Source organism: Mytilus trossulus, chromosome 7 (assembly GCF_036588685.1).
Source record: "Mytilus trossulus isolate FHL-02 chromosome 7, PNRI_Mtr1.1.1.hap1, whole genome shotgun sequence".
NCBI lineage: Eukaryota > Metazoa > Mollusca > Bivalvia > Mytilida > Mytilidae > Mytilus > Mytilus trossulus.
The window spans coordinates 13,575,344-13,596,283 of NC_086379.1; the positions used below are offsets into that span (position 1 = coordinate 13,575,344).

General features: G+C 31.3%; 1 protein-coding gene across 2 annotated transcripts; it reads left to right on the plus strand.

The window, feature by feature from the left end:
• The first annotated feature begins 2,843 nt into the window (after positions 1-2,843).
• On the plus strand, positions 2,844-20,735 carry LOC134724658 (transient receptor potential cation channel subfamily M member 3-like). Of its 2 annotated transcripts, XM_063587813.1 has the most exons (7): positions 2,844-2,979; positions 3,778-4,032; positions 5,241-5,415; positions 12,881-13,037; positions 13,283-13,515; positions 16,879-16,951; positions 17,841-20,735. In XM_063587813.1, the coding sequence occupies exons 1-7, from the start codon at positions 2,854-2,856 to the stop codon at positions 18,043-18,045; spliced, it is 1,224 nt and encodes a 407-aa protein (XP_063443883.1). In that variant the 5' UTR covers positions 2,844-2,853; the 3' UTR covers positions 18,046-20,735. The 2 variants fall into 2 exon arrangements, with proteins under 2 accessions (XP_063443883.1, XP_063443884.1); XM_063587814.1 differs by lacking the exon at positions 16,879-16,951 and having other exon boundaries at positions 17,841-18,011.
• The last annotated feature ends 205 nt before the right edge of the window (positions 20,736-20,940 follow it).

Sequence of the window (20,940 nt, forward strand, 5' to 3'; positions counted from 1 at the left end):
TTGAAATTATATAAGATGTGGTATGATTTCCAATGAGACAACTCTCTAGACAAATCTCAACAAGGGACCAAATTACACGGAATTCAAAAACTAAAGGTCAGGCAGGACCTACAAAAATTAGTAAAAACCAATATCACATAGTGAGCTACAATGTATAAAAGGCCAAGAAACAATGTTATCAAACAATTCAAAGGAAAAAAAGTAACAGCCTTAATTATACATGTTATACATCAATAAAATATTGATCGGAAAACAAATATGATATATAGCAACTAACAAGGTCCATTGAATTACAGGCTCCTGACTTGGTACAGAAACATACAGAATGTGGCGGGTTTAAAACCTTCTCAACTTGTGTCAAAAATAAAGGAATGATAATTGTATATGTTCTTTTCATAAAAAAATTATTCTGACGCCCACTTTAATGAAAACAATTAATGTGGCACAGAAGATAAAAAAAATATGTATCAATACTTGCTTGTGGTGTTGAATTCTAAAAAAAAAACAATAGATTGACTGTCTAAAGAAAAGTACTTGAAACAAATCTAGAAAAAAATAAATAAAGTCTAAACCTCTTACAAATTTTGGACAGCACTCATCCTTGAAAACGCCTTTTAAAATTTCAAGACCCACCCGTATATATCCCACACCAAAGAAAAATAAGTGAGCTCATTGGAACAAGTTAAATTTATAGAATATGAGCCATATACCCTGAGTGTGTTACTATAACATACTTAGGTGACTCTAACCTTTTTATTTTATAGAATTCTGAAAATACTATCTTTTAACCTCATAGTTATCATTAAGGTTGAACTTCAAGCCTTTGGGCATACAGTTCAATGCTGAAAATGCCAAAGTTATTTCTTGTCTCTTTTAATATAGGGGTTTTATTTTGATGCAGTGCAATGGCAAGTATATAGTGTCAGAAACTAAACATATGTGTATATATCACAGCTCTGGTTCATCCAAATTTGTCATAGACAGTCCATTCTATAAACATGATAAAATGTCAGGAATGTTTCATATTTAACTTGATTTTTCATAGCTGAATAACCTAGGTACAATGTATTTCTTGCGCTTTAGCTCTCCTGTTAGTTCTAATTTCCTACAACGGTTTGAATTGAGCAGAAAATGTAAAGATTTCTGCCAGCAGGACATATTTGAAAGTCAATTACAATCATATTCCTACAAACTTCACGTGGTTTTAATAGTTTGTAAAAGTGAAGCTTCCGTTGGCCGGGTGTAACCTTTCCACGTCAGTTTTAATCTAGCGTCGTACTACAGTATATGATATATAAGGCATGAAGATGTTATTTTTACAGATCAGCTAAAGTATCTATAGTTAGTAAAGGATCCTACAAATTAAAGTAAGATACATTCACAGAAATAATTATATTTATAAGTATGCCTGAACCAGTGACAACTCTACAACAGATGTATCCATCGGATCACCAGCAGTGATGGTGTATATGGCTGTGTAATAAACATCTGAATATCAACCCAACAATGTTGGATCTGTAAATTTGCTTTATCAATTTTTTGTTCTTCCCTCGCCGGGATAGGAACCAATGCTACTGAGATATCGTGACACCAAATCGCCTGCACTGTAACTGGCGCACTAGACCACACGACCACATGGGCTTCATCAAAACGAAGCTTTCATTGGCAGGGTGTTACCTTTCAACGTCAGATATATTTATATGAACAAGTCTACATTGTATTTAATACTAAACAGAAAACAATAAACTTGCGGCAAAGATGTTATACTACCATATTAGGGTGCAAAACAACTTGTACACCAGATTCTGTTACCGACAATTAATGTCTCTTCATTGATATTAGGGATCGAAACGGTATTTGGAAGGCCATATAATTTACCTCAATTTAGAATAGAGTCAAAATAGGATGAACAGATCATAAATAAAAAATATAAACAAATATAAACAAGTCTAAATTGAAAACTACGTTCAAACCTATGATTGCGTTGGATAAAAAACCGCAATTTTTATATCTGTGCATATGAAAACAATTTCGTTGTTTTCGAAAGACCAAAACAAGTGAAAAGTATATTTCAACAAAACGCATTTGACTAACAGGTCGAACAACTGATGTTCTGAAACCCTACTGACTGCAATTGGCGGTTGTCACAATCACAATTGATCACAAGATGTTACAAAATGGATCTTAATATTAATTTAATATTAAACACAAAACAATAAACATGCGGTAAAGATGTTATACCACAAGCATGAGGTGCAAAAACATTAAAACACCAGATCCGGATTTCGACAATAAATATCTATTCAGTGATGTTATGAATCGAAACGGTATTTGGAAGGCCATATACTTTCCCTCAATTTAAGATACACTCTTGAATTTAAAGAGTCAAAATATGATGAATGGATCATATAAACCGAAAGGAAAATATGATACAAGCCCAAACGAAAAAATATAAACAAGTCTTAATTGACAACTACGTTCAAACTTATAATTGCGTTGGATAAAAAAACGCAATTTGTATACGTGTGCATGTTAAAATACAGGGTCTAAATACAGCACAAACAACATATTCCAAAGACAAAAAAAGTGAAAAAGTATATGTGACGTTGACAATATACATGTGTGTGTGTATGTATTTGTTAAATTTATGTTTGTTTTTGATTGATTTTAAACGGATTGAGTAACAATTGTCTTTTTCTGGAACAACTTCAATATGCTGTCAATGTAAAGCAATGAAATACAAATGGATGATAATATGAATAAGGATGAATAAGCGAATTCCAAGATAATGATACTTTTGCTATCAATATTGATTTGTTGGTGCTATTTTTATTTCAGATTGCTTATTTCTGTATGGTGTGTTGTTTTGCAACGTTTGTGCTAACAGATTGTCACCCAGTGTCCGTAAAACCACCGTCTTCGCTCGAAATGTTTACACTTTTGTGGATTTTTACAGTAATATTAGAAGAAATGCGACAGGTATAATTGGAATCCCACGTTAGAAAAAATATTTAAACGGATAATCATGTTTGTTGAAAAAGATTATATAAGACTCCCTATTACATGTAAATAATGGAATTTACTAGAATATATTTCCCCATAAATTCATTTTAAACGTAACATTCGATGAAATCATATAAAATCGGCTAGTGCAAATGTACGAATTAAAAGTCAATCGATTAAACTTATACTGATTGATTTGTTTTGTCTTTGAGAATATAAGTGTTATAGTTACACCGGAACGTTCTTCGTGGGCATGATCCGAGACAGAAGCCCAGAAATGAACTATTTTATTATTTGACTGTTTCGTCATAAAGTATGCCGCTGGTTTTCTAAATCGTCAAGTTGATTCATTTATATTAGATTAAATGGTAACGGTTAAACCTGTCATTAAGGACTGATGGGTGATACATTTTGTATGTAATTGCGTGAATGTAGGTCATTTTCTCTATTATAATGGATATTTTTCTGAATTGCTATTGCACCAACACGTTTGTATGTTGTATTGTGCATAAAACAATTTCATATGTTAAGACAGATGGGAATATCTACATTTGTATTGCATAAGGTAACATTAATTGACACAATATGCAGTATAAAGACACAATAAAAGTAAAATATAGATACTTTTAAAAAGTTTTCAGTTTTCAAATTTAATGCGATCCTGTTGAAGGTTAGTTCAGAAAAGCTTGTCATGGAATAAAATAGGTATTGAATTGATTTTTTAAAGCGGATGGAATTATTTACCTCATAACATATTTTTTGTATTTTGTTTAGATATGGAATCATGAGCAATATTCGGCATGGTACAAAGTTCAAAGCTGGTGGGGAAATGCTTGGAACAAATTTGATGCGGCAATGTACTTATGTTTCATACTAGCATTTATACTAAGACTCGTGTGTTCTGTGCAAAACTTCTGGTTGGCGATTATGACATATAGTATCAGTCTGGCAGTTTTTATTTTGCGCACATTGCATTTTTTCTATGTGGCTAAGTACACTGGCCCAAAAGTTATCATGATTGGAAAAATGGTAAGTAAAAATAAATTGATACGCTGTAACATCATCTATATATAAAAAAAAAACGAAAATTTCATTCAATCTTATTAAGTGCTAGTCTACCTAAGAATCAGGCAGTGGTGAAAACATGACAAAAAACAAAAACCCACTCGGGTTGACATTAATTTATGTTCAAAATGTATTATGATGCAAAAATATACCACTCGTTTCATTGTCCTGTTCTGGTAATTGGAGTTAAAATTTGATTACAATGCACTAGAAATTACCAATTAAGGGAGCTAACTCTGTAATTTGCTATCATGCTAACCAAAGTTTATCTAAAGATTTCTCAAGTTACCAGACACGCAGACACTAAAGACCTACTATTTCTAACTCAGGTTGAGTGTTACTTCAAAAAGGGATGGCTAGGAAGGTGTGTTTTTTTAGCCATGTTTTGATTTTTTGAACCTTTGATAGTGAGGTGTTAATTTTGACAATGTTGACCGACAACACTATTTAGTGAAGTATTTACATGCAGGCAGCAGTAACCATTCAACGTAATCGGGTTTTACCTTTTTTTGTATTGCTGGCACTGTTCATCAAAATAGACAATCAAATGATTCTGTTTACCATAATTAGTCCAAATAACACAATTCGATCCATTCTAATTTGTCAAAATAACAAATTAAAGATCTATAACAACGTCATTTATTGGAAAAACTCAAACCAAGAAGTCGGCTTTAAAAGGGTTACAAGTCATCAACGTGACAGGCTGAAAAGCTGTTTTTTTTTTGAAAAAAAATGAAATTTTAACATATAACTCTAGAGGTGAAAAGAATGTAAAGTACGAACACATATGTGCAGTTTGATAACACTGTAACACTATTTTTGTAAATGGATGACCGAATGTGTGAATTTTATACAGTCATGCAGTTTTGTTTAAAAGGGCGTTAGTGTTTCTAAGCTCGATAAAAAGTAAAAGACGTTACACAGATGTCAGGGGCAAATTTAAACAACGAAAAATCAATCAATGAATCTTTTTTAAAACTATGTTTTTTTAATAAAATGATCAGCAGAAAAGTACTTTTATTGAGGTACTTTTCGTGCATTGTAAGCATTTACAATAAGAATATAATTTAGTATACAAACATTATTTTCAGATATCAATAACAAATTATGCAATAAATTAAATACCCGTCTAGAACTTGAACTGATTTATTTGTCAATTATTATCATTTTAGGTAAGAGACATACAGTTCTTCATCATGATATTTATGGTCGTTCTTGTAAGCTTTGGGATTATAACACAAGCTAACCTGTTTCCAAATTCTGAACTTGAATGGCAGTTGTTGAAAAAGATTGTTTACTTGCCATACTGGCAACTGTACGGAGAGTTATTTCTTGATAACATGGAAGGTAAAGCGTTGCAAAATGAAAATTTTGATAAATATTTGTGTTTTTTTGTGGTTTTGTAATTAATTTATATGATTACGATTTATATAACGAATAATGTTTGCTTTATATGAATTTGAATTTAAGACACACTTCTATGTTGACATAACTGATTATTGATTAATGTTAGGTCCATGTATATGTGAGTCTTTCAGATACTAGTATTGGGTTGTAAAAAAAAGTGTTTTCATCATTCGTTTTGATTTAGCACAATATACTTTAAAATTTAATAATATAACTAAAGCAGCACATTTCATACACAATGTTATCTCACAGATCTTGAATGCAACACATTTGTTTTTGGTTTCCCAAAGGGAAATAATTGAAACTTTTCTAGTTAGAACGAAACATAAAAAACGAGATTTTCGTTTATTTCATATTTTTTAACTTCTATAAACTTAATGAGAATCTTATTCTTATAAAGAACAGTTTCGTTTTTAAGAAGTCAATAAGGGTAGCATTGTTGGATGCATAAATGAATTGCCTCCTAATTTGTGATAAGACTAAATCAAAGAAAATTCATTTCAATCCACAATTGACACTGTACACCAACCATAGACTTTTCCAGAACTCATGCAGTAATAATAAATTCAGAATACAAAATCACAAGTTAAAGCAAATTTGAATATCTTTCTTTTGCGTCGTCTGTGTTTGCATTAAATGTGTAAAACAAATTATGTGCATAATGAATATGATTAGTTTTAGGTGGGTTTTTTGTTTGGCTACTTAGCTGTATTCATATCGTTTATACATGAGCCATGTTGATTGATTTATTGACAGTTTTTTTAATATCATATTCAACTATTACAAACATGATCAGGACGAGAACAAAACCGAGACCTCAGAATTCGATCAATTCTGACCGAATGAATTTCTTTTTATCTTGTTTTAGTTGGCCAGATTTGAACATCTAGTATTCAAATGTTGTCTCTCATTCACTGAATATTTAATTATTCGATGATTTACGAATTTATAAGAATAAAAAAAAAAGATATAGTTTCCTCGTTATATGGCCAGCCTAGCTAGGACATTACTACAGTATTTTTACCCGTAGGCATTATTATTTTAGCGATAAATCATTGGTCATCGATCAGTCACCGATCCATCAGACTAATAGTTAAAATCTTTGACCAGGTCAGACGGATTGACCTTTCTGTTGAATTGAACCCTTGTGTGCCACATATTGAATTCATATAAATTAAGGAATATATCTTTCGTTTCATTCAATTAAAATGACGCCACAGGAAATGTCGAATCGTTCAAGTACAGAAGCTCGACATTTTATTTTTAATCATAAAGAGAAGTTTTAGAAGAAAAAGAGAAGAAAAATATACAAATAAAACAAAATTTAAATAGTATTCAAGTATTGTTTGTTTATATTATGATTTTTTTCAAACCCAATGAGTGTTGAAATGTTGTTCATTGCGACTAATAACTACATTTTCCGGTAGAAGAACACAAAAAATGCAAACAAAATATTAAGTATGTTTTACCAAAAAAATCATCATATTTTTATTGAACAATACAACAAAAGTAACTATATTCCACGATTGTTTTGGTGTGATTAGATCGTAATAAATGAAGAAAAAAATGTATATCCCAACACAAAGAAGCATTTCAATATCTAAACTCCTTTATTAATCAAATTTTATTTAAAAAAGTAAGTATCCAAATGCACTTGAAATAACTTATTGCTTACAGTACAGATGAGTGCAGTCCTATCCTGTATAAAAGTTAACTTGGAGCAGGCTTGTTGACTGCTTTGCTATTCAACTTGAAAAATGTTAAGCAGAACAGCAAGTTAACTTCGTCGTTGGTAGACGAGACCTGAGGTTTGTTTTTTTAGGACTGCTGCACACATTTTGACAAGTCTGCTCCAGACCAAACTGTGGATAATTCTGCTATTGATTGATTCTTATAACGTATCTGCTCCTGTAGACAGTTCTGCTCCTGGTAAGACCTGTGGGCAGGTATTCTCTTTACCAGACATGTGGACAGGTCTGCTTATGACCGATTTCCCAGTTTAAGTTTGTCTTTTTCATTTTTAGCCATGGCGTTGTCAGTTTGTTTTAGATTTATGAGTTTGACTGTCCCTTTTGTATCTTTCGTCCCGCTTTTAAGACTTTGCATATAAGACCTGACCGTTAGACTCTATATATATAGAAGAGGGGCGAAATATACCTATATAGATATGATACATATTCAACTTTAAACATTTTTTTCATTTCACATTAATATATAAGTAAAACAATGTCGCCTATAAAAACCCGTGTGATAGATAACATGCAGCTATAATAAAAGAAAGGAAAACGTTATTTTAACTAGAAGGTGAATTAAAAAGTTGCCCAATGCATCGAAACATTTTATCATACCATGGGATATCAATATTATTGTTGATGTTGCTTCGTTCCCTATATCTACAGTGTCTTCATAAATTTAACTCTGATGATAACCTGGATATTTCAACATAATTCACCTTGTTTGCATTGGATTGATTCTGTTTTCAACAAAATGTACATAAGAAAATTATACAGTGCTATTGTACATAATGTGTTGTATAATTATGAACAATCGGTATTTGATGAAAAATGTAATATAAAATACAGTAGTTAATGAACTATTTTGATATTTCTATCGTGGTTTTTTTTTTTGCATATATTTAGAAATGTAAACTGTACTTACAATAGTTTATTACATTTTCTTTTGTAAACATTAAAGCCGAATGTTTCGATACGAGTCTCAAATCAAAATTTAAACTAGACAATGAAAATGTTTGATAAAAGTAGTACTAAGTACTTTTATAAATAAACCTTAGGTACATTTACCATTAATGTAAAAACACTTTTAAAATATTTACAAGAATAAGCTGCTTATTTGTTTTCTCTGTTTATTTGTCACAAGATTTATTGACATATTTTGTTTTTATGGGAATTAAATTGACAGTGAATGAAATAATAAATACATGCCACCAACAGTGACGTGTTACAACAGTGCATTTATGAATATTTACCAATATAATTTGTGAATTGAACATTTATATACATGTATAATATATACTAGTAGGCCATTAGTTTCAATTGACAAAACAGGTAAAAAAATACACTGCATGAAATGATTAGTTTAAGGAATCAATAAACTACTTGAAAACTAGTTGTAAGTTCCGAGTTTATTATTTTCCTGGTAGTTTATTGGTCAAGTAAACGCAATATTTAATAGTAGTTTACAAATAGTTTACTGGATGCAGTAAGTTCACGAATCGACACCTGATTTACTGTCCAGTATTTTTCAAATTTATTGAAGTTTAATAGACATACAACTTCAAATTTAATGTAGAGGATATCTGTATAACATGATTTACTACAAATTAAAGTCAAAGATATTCCAAACAGAAAGCTGTTTACTGTGGTTTTAATTCTGATTAAACATCGAGTTGCAAATTTAATACAACAATAAATTTTCATTTAATGCAAATTGAAATCAGTTTCAACTCCATGTTTAAAGATTTAATGTGTGATATAACTAGATTTACTTCAAATTGAAACTCGTTTTGACTCCATATGCTATAAACAAATATGTGTATTATTCGTGTTTGTTGCACTAAATATATGCCAATTGATCTGCAAATGCACTACAGAATATATAAATATATGTGGTATTATTGCCAATGAGACAACTATCCACAAAAGACCAACATGACACAAACATTAAAAACTATAGGTAACCGTACGGCCTTCAACAATGAACAAAGCCCATACCGCATAGTCAGCAAAAATTCGCCAGTATTACAAATGAAGCCATAATTGTTCAACCTAAGTTACCTCAACCAATAATTCGAATCAAAGACTCATGATTGCCTCAAAATATGAGATAATAACAGTGAGAGAAACAAGCTGTCTGTAATGGAGACTTTGCCTGACTAAAGCGAAAACCTGAATAAAAAAACAATTGTATAACGTATTAACTAAATTTATTCTTTATTTTCAATTTACAAATACATGACATATGAAAGAACTAACATTCCTTTCTATAATGATTTTAAAACAAGAACAATATCTGCATGTACATATTGAATTATACAATTCTCCAATGTTGTGCATTTTTGATTTTTTTTTGTTATACTGAGCTGTTTTAAGGAACAATAAAGAATAACATTTAAATATAATAAATATTACGATATTTGAAGAATACTATTGTTGTGGTCTGGGAACAGTATGTCTAACATATATATGTTCCTGTTGTGGTGGATTCCATTTTATGACATAACTGATCCTAATTTTAAACTAACAATTGTTTTAATAGAAAGAGTTAGTTCCCTTTGAATACAAAAGTTTGAGCTGAATTAATTAATGAAATCCAACGCAATTTGGAGGGAAAAAGCACCCAATTATATGCAACCGGTTACACCGTTTTTATAAGAATAATAATTTGACAAAATTTTCATACTGAATTTTTTTTTATAAAAATCTTAATAATTATGAACGTATTTATAAAACTAAACCTTTTAAATATCCCTCTGCTGTATCGTAGTACCATATTTTATTTAATTACAACACCCGATATCCCAAAGTGAATGTTGTTTATTCTCTTCTTTTGATTTATTTTGATTTTTTGTAATTGCTAATAATTTCACTCTTAATCTTTACATATTATATTCAAAATATTCATCTTATCACATTTCAACTGACATAACATGTAAACTAATAAGTGTAAATCATTCGATTATATGAGTTTGTAACGTTTAAATAAGGTTACAATTAAACAAAATTCTGTTCATCTATGTCTGCACCTTAAACATACCTTCATTTTCCTTCTTTAGCTCTTTACGTTTCCAAAATACGATGTAAAAAATCCAGGAAATTGGAACAACCTGACAAAAGCAATGCTGCAAACAATAGCAAAACCAGGTTTAGCAAGTTGTTTGGTTCCACATCTTATCACCAGCCCAGTAGTCAGCACTTCGGTGTTACATGAATATCAATCATATGTTTTTTTTTCACGAATGTCTTGTTTACAATACTTTATATTTTTCTGCACCTTTGAATATTAATACCCGAAAATAATTACACGGTCCGATAATCTAAATGTAATTGTTCTAAGTAGTTATTCTGTTGGAAGGATTTTGGTATATATCATCTTCATTACTGACAACCACATCATTGCCCTGCCGTTTATTTTGCTCGGCGGGCGATATTCTGATTACTGTATATATGGCTATTATATCTAGTTGTGACCATGAATTCTGGTTACAAATTAGTTATTTAAGTTGTAATCGTAGAGATTCGTGCTTGAGGATGCAAAAACTGTGGATATAAAACAAATTGTGGTACGATTGCCAATGAGACAACTCTCCACAATAGACGAAAATGACACAGAAATTAATAACGATATGCCACTGTACGACCTTGAACAATGAGCAAAGCCCATACCACATAGTCAGCTATACGAGACTCCGAAAGGACAATATAAAAAGTTTGCTTCTATCCGTTCATGCAATTGATTTACGGACCAATCGCTGACCATTGTCACATAGCTTACGTAGCTGACGGATTCTATGGGTCATCGATCAGTCGAAAATTATTCACCGATCATTCACAGATCAATGAAGTTCCAGTCAACCAGTCACACCTAAGGTCATGAATGATGCAAGTACTGTAAAAAATAAATATGATTATTTGATGATACCATGAGCATATTCTTCCAAATACTTATTTATATAACTTAAGGTCAAGGAACAGTAAATGGGCTATGTCGCAGATTTTGCTAAAAATTTGCATACAACCTTGGCTTGTTGAACTACAACTGAAAATCGAAAAAATAATGCATTTATCTCAATTATTATTTGAAATATTACTGATTGAATTCTTACAAAATGGGTGAACATTTGTATAGAAAGCACATGAAATCGGCGAAAACCCTTCTAAAATTTGTCTTAAAATCGCCAAATCTCTAATTCTACTCCATAGATTTTTCTTAAAAAACTATATGTTGTTGATACACAAATTTCCGTAATAATGATGCAAAATAAAGATAGGGTCACCGACTTCGTTTTTACGATATTCATCATTCAAAGTTGCGTTCTAAGTGAAAAAATCCAACAAAACGTCGAAATAATCGTAACGTTATCGCGTTGCAGGCCGTAAAACGTTGATTTTTGACGTTTTTCACTACTAACAAGGTAAAAAATTGATTGTTGGACAAAAAACGAAGTCGGTGACCCTATGATTATTTTATATCATTAAAACAGAAATTTATGTGTCAACAATATATAGTTTTTTAAGAAAAATCTATGGAGTAGAATTAGAGATTTGGCGATTTTAAGACAAATTTTAGAAGGTTTTTCGCCGATTTCATGTGCTTTCTATACAAATGTTCACCCATATTAAAAGAAATCAATCTGCATTTTTTCAGATAATAAAAGAGATAAATGTATTATTTTTTCGATTTTCAGTTGTAGTTCAACAAGCCAAGGTTGTATGCAAATTTTTAGCAAAATCTGCGACATTGCCCATTTACTGTTCCTTGACCTTAATGTTCAATTTATAAAAATATCTGAATTTGAAACAAATATTATTGAATAAACTCATAAAAGATACCCGGACCAAACATTCCTATTCCCTAAAGTTTTGCCAAATACAGGTATGGTTATCTTTTTCTGAGGTAGAAAAGCCTTAGTATGTGTAAACAGTTAATTAGTTATGACCATATCAATGATTATGCATGGCGATACATACATGTAAGTGATGACTACTGGGCTGATGATACTCTCGGAGAAGACAAACTCCGCAAACAGTAGCATCGACCCAGTAGTTGTACATTGAATCGATTTAATCAATCCCATTTACAACTTTATTGAACTATTGTTGGCGGACACACTACCGTAGAAGGAATCTATGTTAAATTCCATCAAGCGTTTTGTTTCTGTGTTTTCCTGTTTTGGTTTGTGACCCATTGTTTTCGATTGATCTATATATGAATACATGACTATTTAATAACGGTGCATTACTGTTGACCTCAAATGTTCATGATGTCATACAGTTAGAGTGGAAAAGATAGTAAAAAATGGGAGAAAGATAACAGAGGGACAGTCAAACTCATGGATAAAAAATACACTGACAACATCATGGCTAAATAAGAAAAATACACACGACACATAAAAGTACTCAAGAAACAGCATACACAACTAATGACTAAGCAACACGAACCTCCCTAAACTGGGGTTGTATCCGGTGGTCCAGAAGATTAAGCAGACCAAGCTCCACATGAGGCACCCGTCGTGTCGCTCATCTTATTCCAAACCTGGTAAATAGTCTAATACGATATGTTACATTCGTGTAAAGGATACGATTATTATAGTTATCACATAGGTTGCACATGTAGCAACATATTCGTTATTTTCTATATTTTAATAGCATTTATATTTTTTTACCAGGGAAGGAACCGTCATCTTGCACAACTGAAGTATTGCTTTACAACAATGGTACATTACCAAGATGTCCAGAGTCAAATGCATTGGTTCCTCTGGTTTTAGCAATATACATGGTGTTTACTAATATACTCTTAATTAACTTGGTTATTGCTATGTTTTCGTGAGTATTTTTTCTATGTTTACTAACGATATTTGTATTTTAATCATTTATTGATATTATGTAACTCAAGGACAAATAAGGATGGCCAAAAAAATAAATAATATGGACTTCTCGTTTATACCAGAATGATTTCACTGCATTCCATTATTATTGGATGCCATAGTCCTTGTTGCGATAAAACATGCATTATCAAAAAAATGTCATTTCTGTATCATATTTCTTTGCACTTGTTTCTTCTCTTTTAGGGATACATTTCAGAAAGTGCATGCAAACTCAGTTTTAGTATGGAAATTCTACCGATATTCTCTTGTATATGAATACTACGAAAGGCCATTTCTGATTCCACCATTGATAATAATTAATCATTTGTATAGGATTCTACAAATCCTTATTCGAAAGAGGGAATTTTGTACAAATAGAAAATGTTGTAAGAAAATAATGACAGACAGCAATGCTTTTCAAATGGAGTCTTGTTCAGGTAAAGGATTTTTTTATTATTTCTTACCTCCTATACATTTCTATGATTCTGATTTGTTAAAAGCAACTCACCGTCTAGTATCTACATGTATGCTTGGTTTAAAAAAAATTGACAACAAGACGTTTAAAACTTATAATGAAAAACCAATTTTAATTAATGATTCCGGTAAAATGTACAAACAGTCTATGATAAAATCATACAAACAACATATTCACATGATTCACTCAGTCTGATTAATAAAATATATAATTATGAATCAAGAAAACGTATCATAAACTACTGATATTGATATTACAAATATTGTCGATAAAAGACGAGCTAGACAGAACAAACATAGGTCTAATGATACGTGTAATACTTAACATAACGATTGTGACATGGAACGTATATCACTCTTCTTGTCATTAAATAAACAATAGTAGAAAGCAATTATATAAAAGAAAGATGTGGTGGGATTGCCAATGAGACAACTATTCACAAGAGTCACATACATTAGAAATTGTAGAACACCATACGGCATTCATCAATGTGTAAAGCCCATACCGCATGATCACCTGTAAAATGCCATGAATACTTTAAAACAATTCAAACGAGAAAAATCAACGTCCTGATTTTAAACAAAAAAAAGGAACAAAAAACAAAGATGTTACAGAGCAAATAATGACATCCACTGACTTACAGGCTCCTGAATGGGACAGCCACAAACGTGCATAATGTGGCCGGGATAAACAAACCAACCCTCCCTCTAATCTGGGACAGTGGTGTAACAGTACAACATAGGAATGCCCTATAGAATCCCAGTGGAAAAAAAAAACATTATATCGATAAAAATAGATATATACATTAACAAAAACACAGAATGGACGTGGCCGGGAACTTGTACATTCTTAACAAAAAAGACCAAACATAACTGGATAAAAACAAGTAAATCATTCAAACAATTTTGAATTAATGGCCGTTCATGAATCTGAAAATTGACCAAACAACTACAGTCCATTGATCCTGTTAACTTCCAAAAAAAAAATAATATAGTGTTAATGTTGATGCAGGAAAGAATGTGTATGGTGATGTCGTGTATGATCGTGTATGGTGTAAGGGGAATTGTGTAATGGTGTGATTTTGTTATATGTATATAAAGTGTAGTTATCAAAGTTTAAACTTATACAAAATATTGATGAGAACTGATTTTTTATTTTATACATTGATTTTTCAATATTGATATTAAAATCCGTTTATTGAAATAAATGAATAATTTTGTAGTCGCACGCTTTTTTTGAAAATAAATTTAGGGTAATTTAGGATGGTATTATAGAATATGTACAGTTTATAATGCAAGAGTGTAACATGTATGGTGTAATGGCACCAGGTGTATGGTTAATGTTGTAATAGTGTATGGTGAATAGTGTAATGGTGTATGGTGAATTGTGTAATTGTGTAGGGTAAATAGTGTAATGATGTATGGTGTAAGGGGAAAGTTGTCAACATCCATCGACTGTGAATATGACATATTATTCATTATTAAGTCTCCCAAACAAAGTTTGGAGACTTATTGTTTTTGGTCAGTTCTTATTATTTTTATTATTCTTCTTCCTCTTCTTCTTCCCACTTCTTTAAAAATGAACTTGTCCGCAGCGGTTCTCTGAAACCGCTTGTCAGATTGACTTCGGATTTCATCAAATGGTAGACTAATATGTCTAGGTGAGCCATCAATCTTTCGTTTGTGCATTGGGGTCTCTTAAGGGGTATTTGGGGGGGGGAAAGGAGGGAGGGGTTTACTATAGAACCCTATGGGGTTTTATTTTCAAAAATTTTCAAATGAATATAACTTAAAAACTGTAAGTGATAGATACATGCAGTCTTCAGAAATGATTATAGGACAATAAAACAAAACACATGAAATATAGGGGGAGTCCCTGGGGGGTCATCCCCACCCCCTTAAATTTGAGAATATGCTTTTATCTTGTAAAGGGTCCAGACCCCCACCCCTAAACCATATATATTCTTGAATGGGACCATAAAACAAATCAAATGAAATAAAAGGGAAGTCCCTAGGGGGTCACCCCACCCCCTCTTGTTTGAAAACTTGTAAACGGTCCAGATCCCAACCCCTAAACCATATATATTCTTGCATGTGACAATAAAACAAATCACATGAAATTTGATGGAAGTTCCTGGGTGTCATCCCCACCCCGTTCAATTTAAGAATGTGCTATTATCTTGTAAACGGTCCAGATCCCTACCCCTAAACCATATATATTCTTGTTGGGGACAATAAAACAAATCATATGAAATAAAAGGGAAGTCCCTAGGGGGTCACCCCACCCCTCTTGTTTGAAAAACTTGTAAACGGTCCAGATCCCCACCCCTAAACCATATATATTCTTGTAGGGGACAATAAAACAAATCATATGAATAAAAGGGAAGTCCCTAGGGGGTCACCCCATCCCCTCTTGTTTGAAAACTTATAAACTGTCAAGATCCCCACCCCTAAACCATATATATTCTTGTATGGGACAATAACACAAATCACATGAAATTAGATAGAAGTTGCTTGGGGTCACCCCCTCTCCGTTCAGTTTGAGAATGTACTATTATCTTGTAAACAGTCCAGATCCCCACCTCTAAACCATATATTTTCTTGTAGGGGACAATAAAACAAATCAAATGAAATGTATGTTAAGTCCCTGGGGGTCACCACCACCCCCTCCTGTTTGAAAACTTGTAAATGGTGGAGATCCCTACTCGTAAGCCATATATATTCTTGTATCGGACAAAATCAAATCAAATGAACATGGGACCATATGAATGGGGAGTTATTGGAGCTTTGTTTGGGAGACTTCGTAACAGCATCCTGTTACAATTACTTCTTGTTCAGTATTGAAATGACTGTTTGGGCTCTGCATTTCCTAATTACTGACAGTTGGCTGAAGAAAGCAAATATGTTAAATTGCATATTTTTGTGTTGTTTTTTCTTCTATCTAGAATATCAGTCCTGTAATTGTACAACAAAACTTCAGGGAACAAGTGCTCTCTTGCTCGTCACTTTGGCTAAGATAAATAATTACATATTTGTTTATCATGTTTATTGGTCAAACGGTTATAACTTATTTGAGTTAATCCTAATTGATTAATTGTAGGTGACTCGATAAAGAAAAAAAAATCCCAGACTACAAGTACGTCGGTACTCACATAAAAACATGCCTCTAAATAATATTTTAAAATCCTCTTTCAACAATGCATCTCCCTCCGGTATTAAAACTCTGACTCTTGTTTTTTTCAAAGCAGCATTTAATTGATCAAATCATATTTGATATCATAGTTTTTCACATCGATATAAATTGACATTGTGTACTATATCTGTAGATCCATTGGAGATGGCATCATTGATTAAAGTGCTAAAAGATTTTCGTACTTTAACTGATTTAAAAATAAGCAGGTTTGTTAGAATTCTTCGCTATGTACACATTTTTTATCATATGTTTAAAAATGTGTCACCTTGTTCGGAATACACTTACAAAACGTACATACAAAAAAAACAGGATGCAGTCGTATTATATTTTGTATTTCTTTTAATCTGGTCAATACGTAAATGAATTACAAAAATGAGAATGGAAAAGGGGAATTTGTCAAAGCGAAAACCACTCGACCATAGAGCAGACAACATCCGAAACCATCAATGCGTCACTAATGTAGCGAGAAACTCCCGCAACCGGAGGCGTCCTTCAGCTGGCCCCTAAACAAATATGTATACTTATTCAGTGATAATGAACGTAATACTAAACTCCGATTTATACACAAGAAACAAAATTATAAATCATACAAGACTTACAAAGGCCAGAAGCCCCTGACTTGGGACAGGCGAAAAATTGCGTTTGGTTTAAACATGTCCATATTCCTGAACTCCAGAACTTGAAATAAATATTTGAATATATAGCAAATCTTTTCAAAGTTGTATTAATTCTCGATATGTCTGCCATGTATCTTTCACAGGGATTTCTCTTTAATTTGAAAATTCGTACAGTTTTTTGTTTATGTTCCATATATCTTCCATGATCAACGATGTGTTTTTTCTATAATAACGCCAGTGACATTTCTTCAAATTCTATGATATCAAAAAATTATAGAAACATTCGCGTATTACATGGGATTGGGGACTCACGCAGACAACCATTAAACATTTTCCATGTTGGTATGAAATAGATAACGGCGGCTTGGTCAATTGATTTTGAGACTGCTTTAACAATCTATCAAGTAGTAATATAAAGCTTTCTTTAACGCGTGATATAAGCAGCAAAATTGTCAGGTATAATTGATTTTTGTTTCAGAAGCTATTACGGACAACCCAAAAAATCAATCACTGAAAAAAAGCTGGATAAAGTCCTGACTCTACTTGCAAAATTTGAAAGTCATATGCGATTGGATAAAACGCAGCGCACATACGAGGACATAAAAAATGAAAAAAAATCTTCAGAAGATATATCAGAAATCAACCTTGTTTTGGAAGGTTCAGATAACCAGGACAGCTGTTAATTTCGATTAATTTATTGACATAACAATTTTACAGACTGAATAATGGATACTGTGGTTGTAATAATATTATGTACTTCAACTTATTTAATAACTTACTTTTACTGATGACCATAGGTCATCCATTGAAATATTTAATTTATCTTTAATCTTGTTTACTTAAGAGCATGGTCAATTCAATAATGATGAAATTGATTTTTAATTTCATGGTTACACTTCCGTAAATTTGCTGTATGGTAAAATACTTGCTACTTTTTCTGTGAAGATATGTAAAAAAAAATATTGATTTAGCTTAAAGGCGTCTTCTCTAGTTGACAAAAAAAGTACAAAGACGTTTATGTCCATACGATACTACAGACGATAATCAATATTTCTTAATGATTTCTCATATCGAAAAGATAACTCTAAATTTTCTCGTCTGGTTGAATATTTGATATTTTTTTACACTTACACATGTATATTTAACTTTTTTCTCCGGATCTGGTAAGGTTTTCGTTATTCCCTCGTTTATTATCTTTGTACATTCAATGTGTGCCTTTTGTATTGGTTGTTTTTTATAATTGTTTTTCCAGTTTTCCTGCTTTTTTGCTAGCCTTAAGAATTGACATATGCGAAACGTTATATCTCAGTTTTTTACAAAAGATGTTCAAGGTATATATTGCTATAATTACCAAACTTCTACTCTCTACATGAAATATGAATTTCATTTGTTTGGCCGGATGTGGTAGATTTATTTTTATAATAACCTGAAAAGATTGAGGACATAAAATGCTTATACAATTTTCCTTACGGTCAATTTTGATAAAGCTTTTGATAAGTCTTATGGTCTTTTGTATTAGAAGTAATTCTGTTTCATTGCTGTATTCATATATTTATAAACTGTATAAAGCTATGCTACTGCTGTGTGCGCAGTGTTCAAGTACAAATATAATTCAAAATATTGTTGTTTTGAAGGGTGTTCCGTTTAAATGGTCCTATGTTTACTGTCTTTTATTTTAATGCTTGACTTGCTCAATTGAGCTCTTCAAATTATCCTGGTGTTGCTGGTTGTATTGTTAATGACTAACATTTTTATAGTGAGCTGATATACCGATGTTTGTGGTATTATATGCTAAAATAGATTACTTAAAATGTTGATATAAACTAAAAAATGAAACTTGACAATTGTCACATATAGTTTGAGAGAATCATATAAACTTTTTTTATGAAATACTTTTGAAAAATAATAGATTGAGAGTGGAAAAAAGACTAAGACATGAAGATTGAAGATGACAATATTATTTACTCAAGGTCTTTTTTTAGTTTTTACAAAATAAAAACAATAAAAAATCTTTCAGTGAAGGATTCGTCAGTGTGGTTTCTTTTCTTAATTTTTTGTGTGGTTTTAACTGCATATTCAAACACAATTTTACTATGTATTTATTAGTTCAGATATCACACTAATGGGGAATGTAATTCTTGCACAAGATATACTTTGATGGGTCTGAGGATTTTGTTTATAGTTCAACAATTAATAATATGTTGTTGCAATTTGAATACTGTAAAATTTAGAGGTATTGCCTACAAAACAATAATGTTGTATTGCCTAAAAAAATGGTTGGATAGAATAATTTTTATGTTGAATAAAGTATATAAAAATACTTACCCCTGCTAATATATCAAAATCAATAAGAAGTGGTAATTGTTAAAGGCAGCTTACTTATAATTGACTAGTGCTACTTGATTTTGAAATTTGTGTCTTATACTGTTTACTGTAACTTCACAATTTCCATCAAGAGAAATTAAAGTACATCAAAAACTATCTTAAAACATATTAGTTTATGATGCCAGGATACATTAATATCACATACATTATAATAAATCTTAAACGAACCCATGCAAGGGCATTCGTCTGTCAAAACTCAGCAAATGATTCGATATGACCATCCCAACCATTACACTATACAGCCACCAGTCGCATTCTTTAATTCAAAAGTTTAAATCTTTGGGAATAGTAACACGTTGTAAGCATTTATTAATTTTAATGCAATTGTATATAATACAAAAAAATTTTGTAAGAATTTCTGAGAGAAAAACATCAAACCATATACGTCAATAAAACTGAGCTAAGCCAAAGCTCTAAACAATCGACAAAGCTAAACTATTTCGTAAAGTAATCAGAAACAACTGAACGTTTAATAATGAAAAAATCATGTTATTCCTAAAAGACGTAAATAGATTGCGAAGATGTATTATTTCGTTCTGATCAAAATGAAGCAAATGATAACAAAACCAGGCAAACAAAAAGATGAAACATTATGAAAAAATAGCATAGATGACCAAACAATAAATATGCATTTGAAATCACTTTCTACCTATTTCATAGTAAATATTACTTTTGTATGTAAATATTTTCAATATAAAAAAATGTATTGTTTGATTGCCAATAATCCAAGACAGATATTTTACCGGAATCTTCAAATTGTACATACGAGTATATTTTTTGTTTCTTATTCGTTCTGAGTGATTGAAATTTTATAAATTTGATACTGTGGTGTGTATTTTTCTTTATGTTTGAATTGGTAAATGTTACTATTGAATTTCCTGAGTTTTGGATAGCGATATAGATGTTCTTGTGATTATTATCCCGTATGAAATGTATTGAATGTTACAATGATACTGAAACCTTTTTTTAATAAATTCAAAGTGGACTATTATTTCAAATTGAAAGATTTAATTAAAACAAATCTCTGCACATAAGTTTAATTATTTAAAGCAAAAAATATAGAAACGATGTATGTCAGGAAAAGTGTACATTTTTCTATCAATACACAACTGAAAGTATTTACGTCGGTTATCTCATAATTTAGTTCATGAAAGTAGGATCAAAAGCTATACATGTTTGATTTCTGTGAAAGG

Bases quoted from the DNA above. Each gene is read 5' to 3' on its own strand.
- LOC134724658 (XM_063587813.1), top strand. From the start codon at position 2,854: ATGGTGTGTTGTTTTGCAACGTTTGTGCTAACAGATTGTCACCCAGTG. The intron at 4,033-5,240 runs GTAAGTAAAAAT...TTATCATTTTAG, and splicing joins TTATCATGATTGGAAAAATG to GTAAGAGACATACAGTTCTT. The intron at 13,038-13,282 runs GTGAGTATTTTT...CTTCTCTTTTAG, and splicing joins TTGGTTATTGCTATGTTTTC to GGATACATTTCAGAAAGTGC.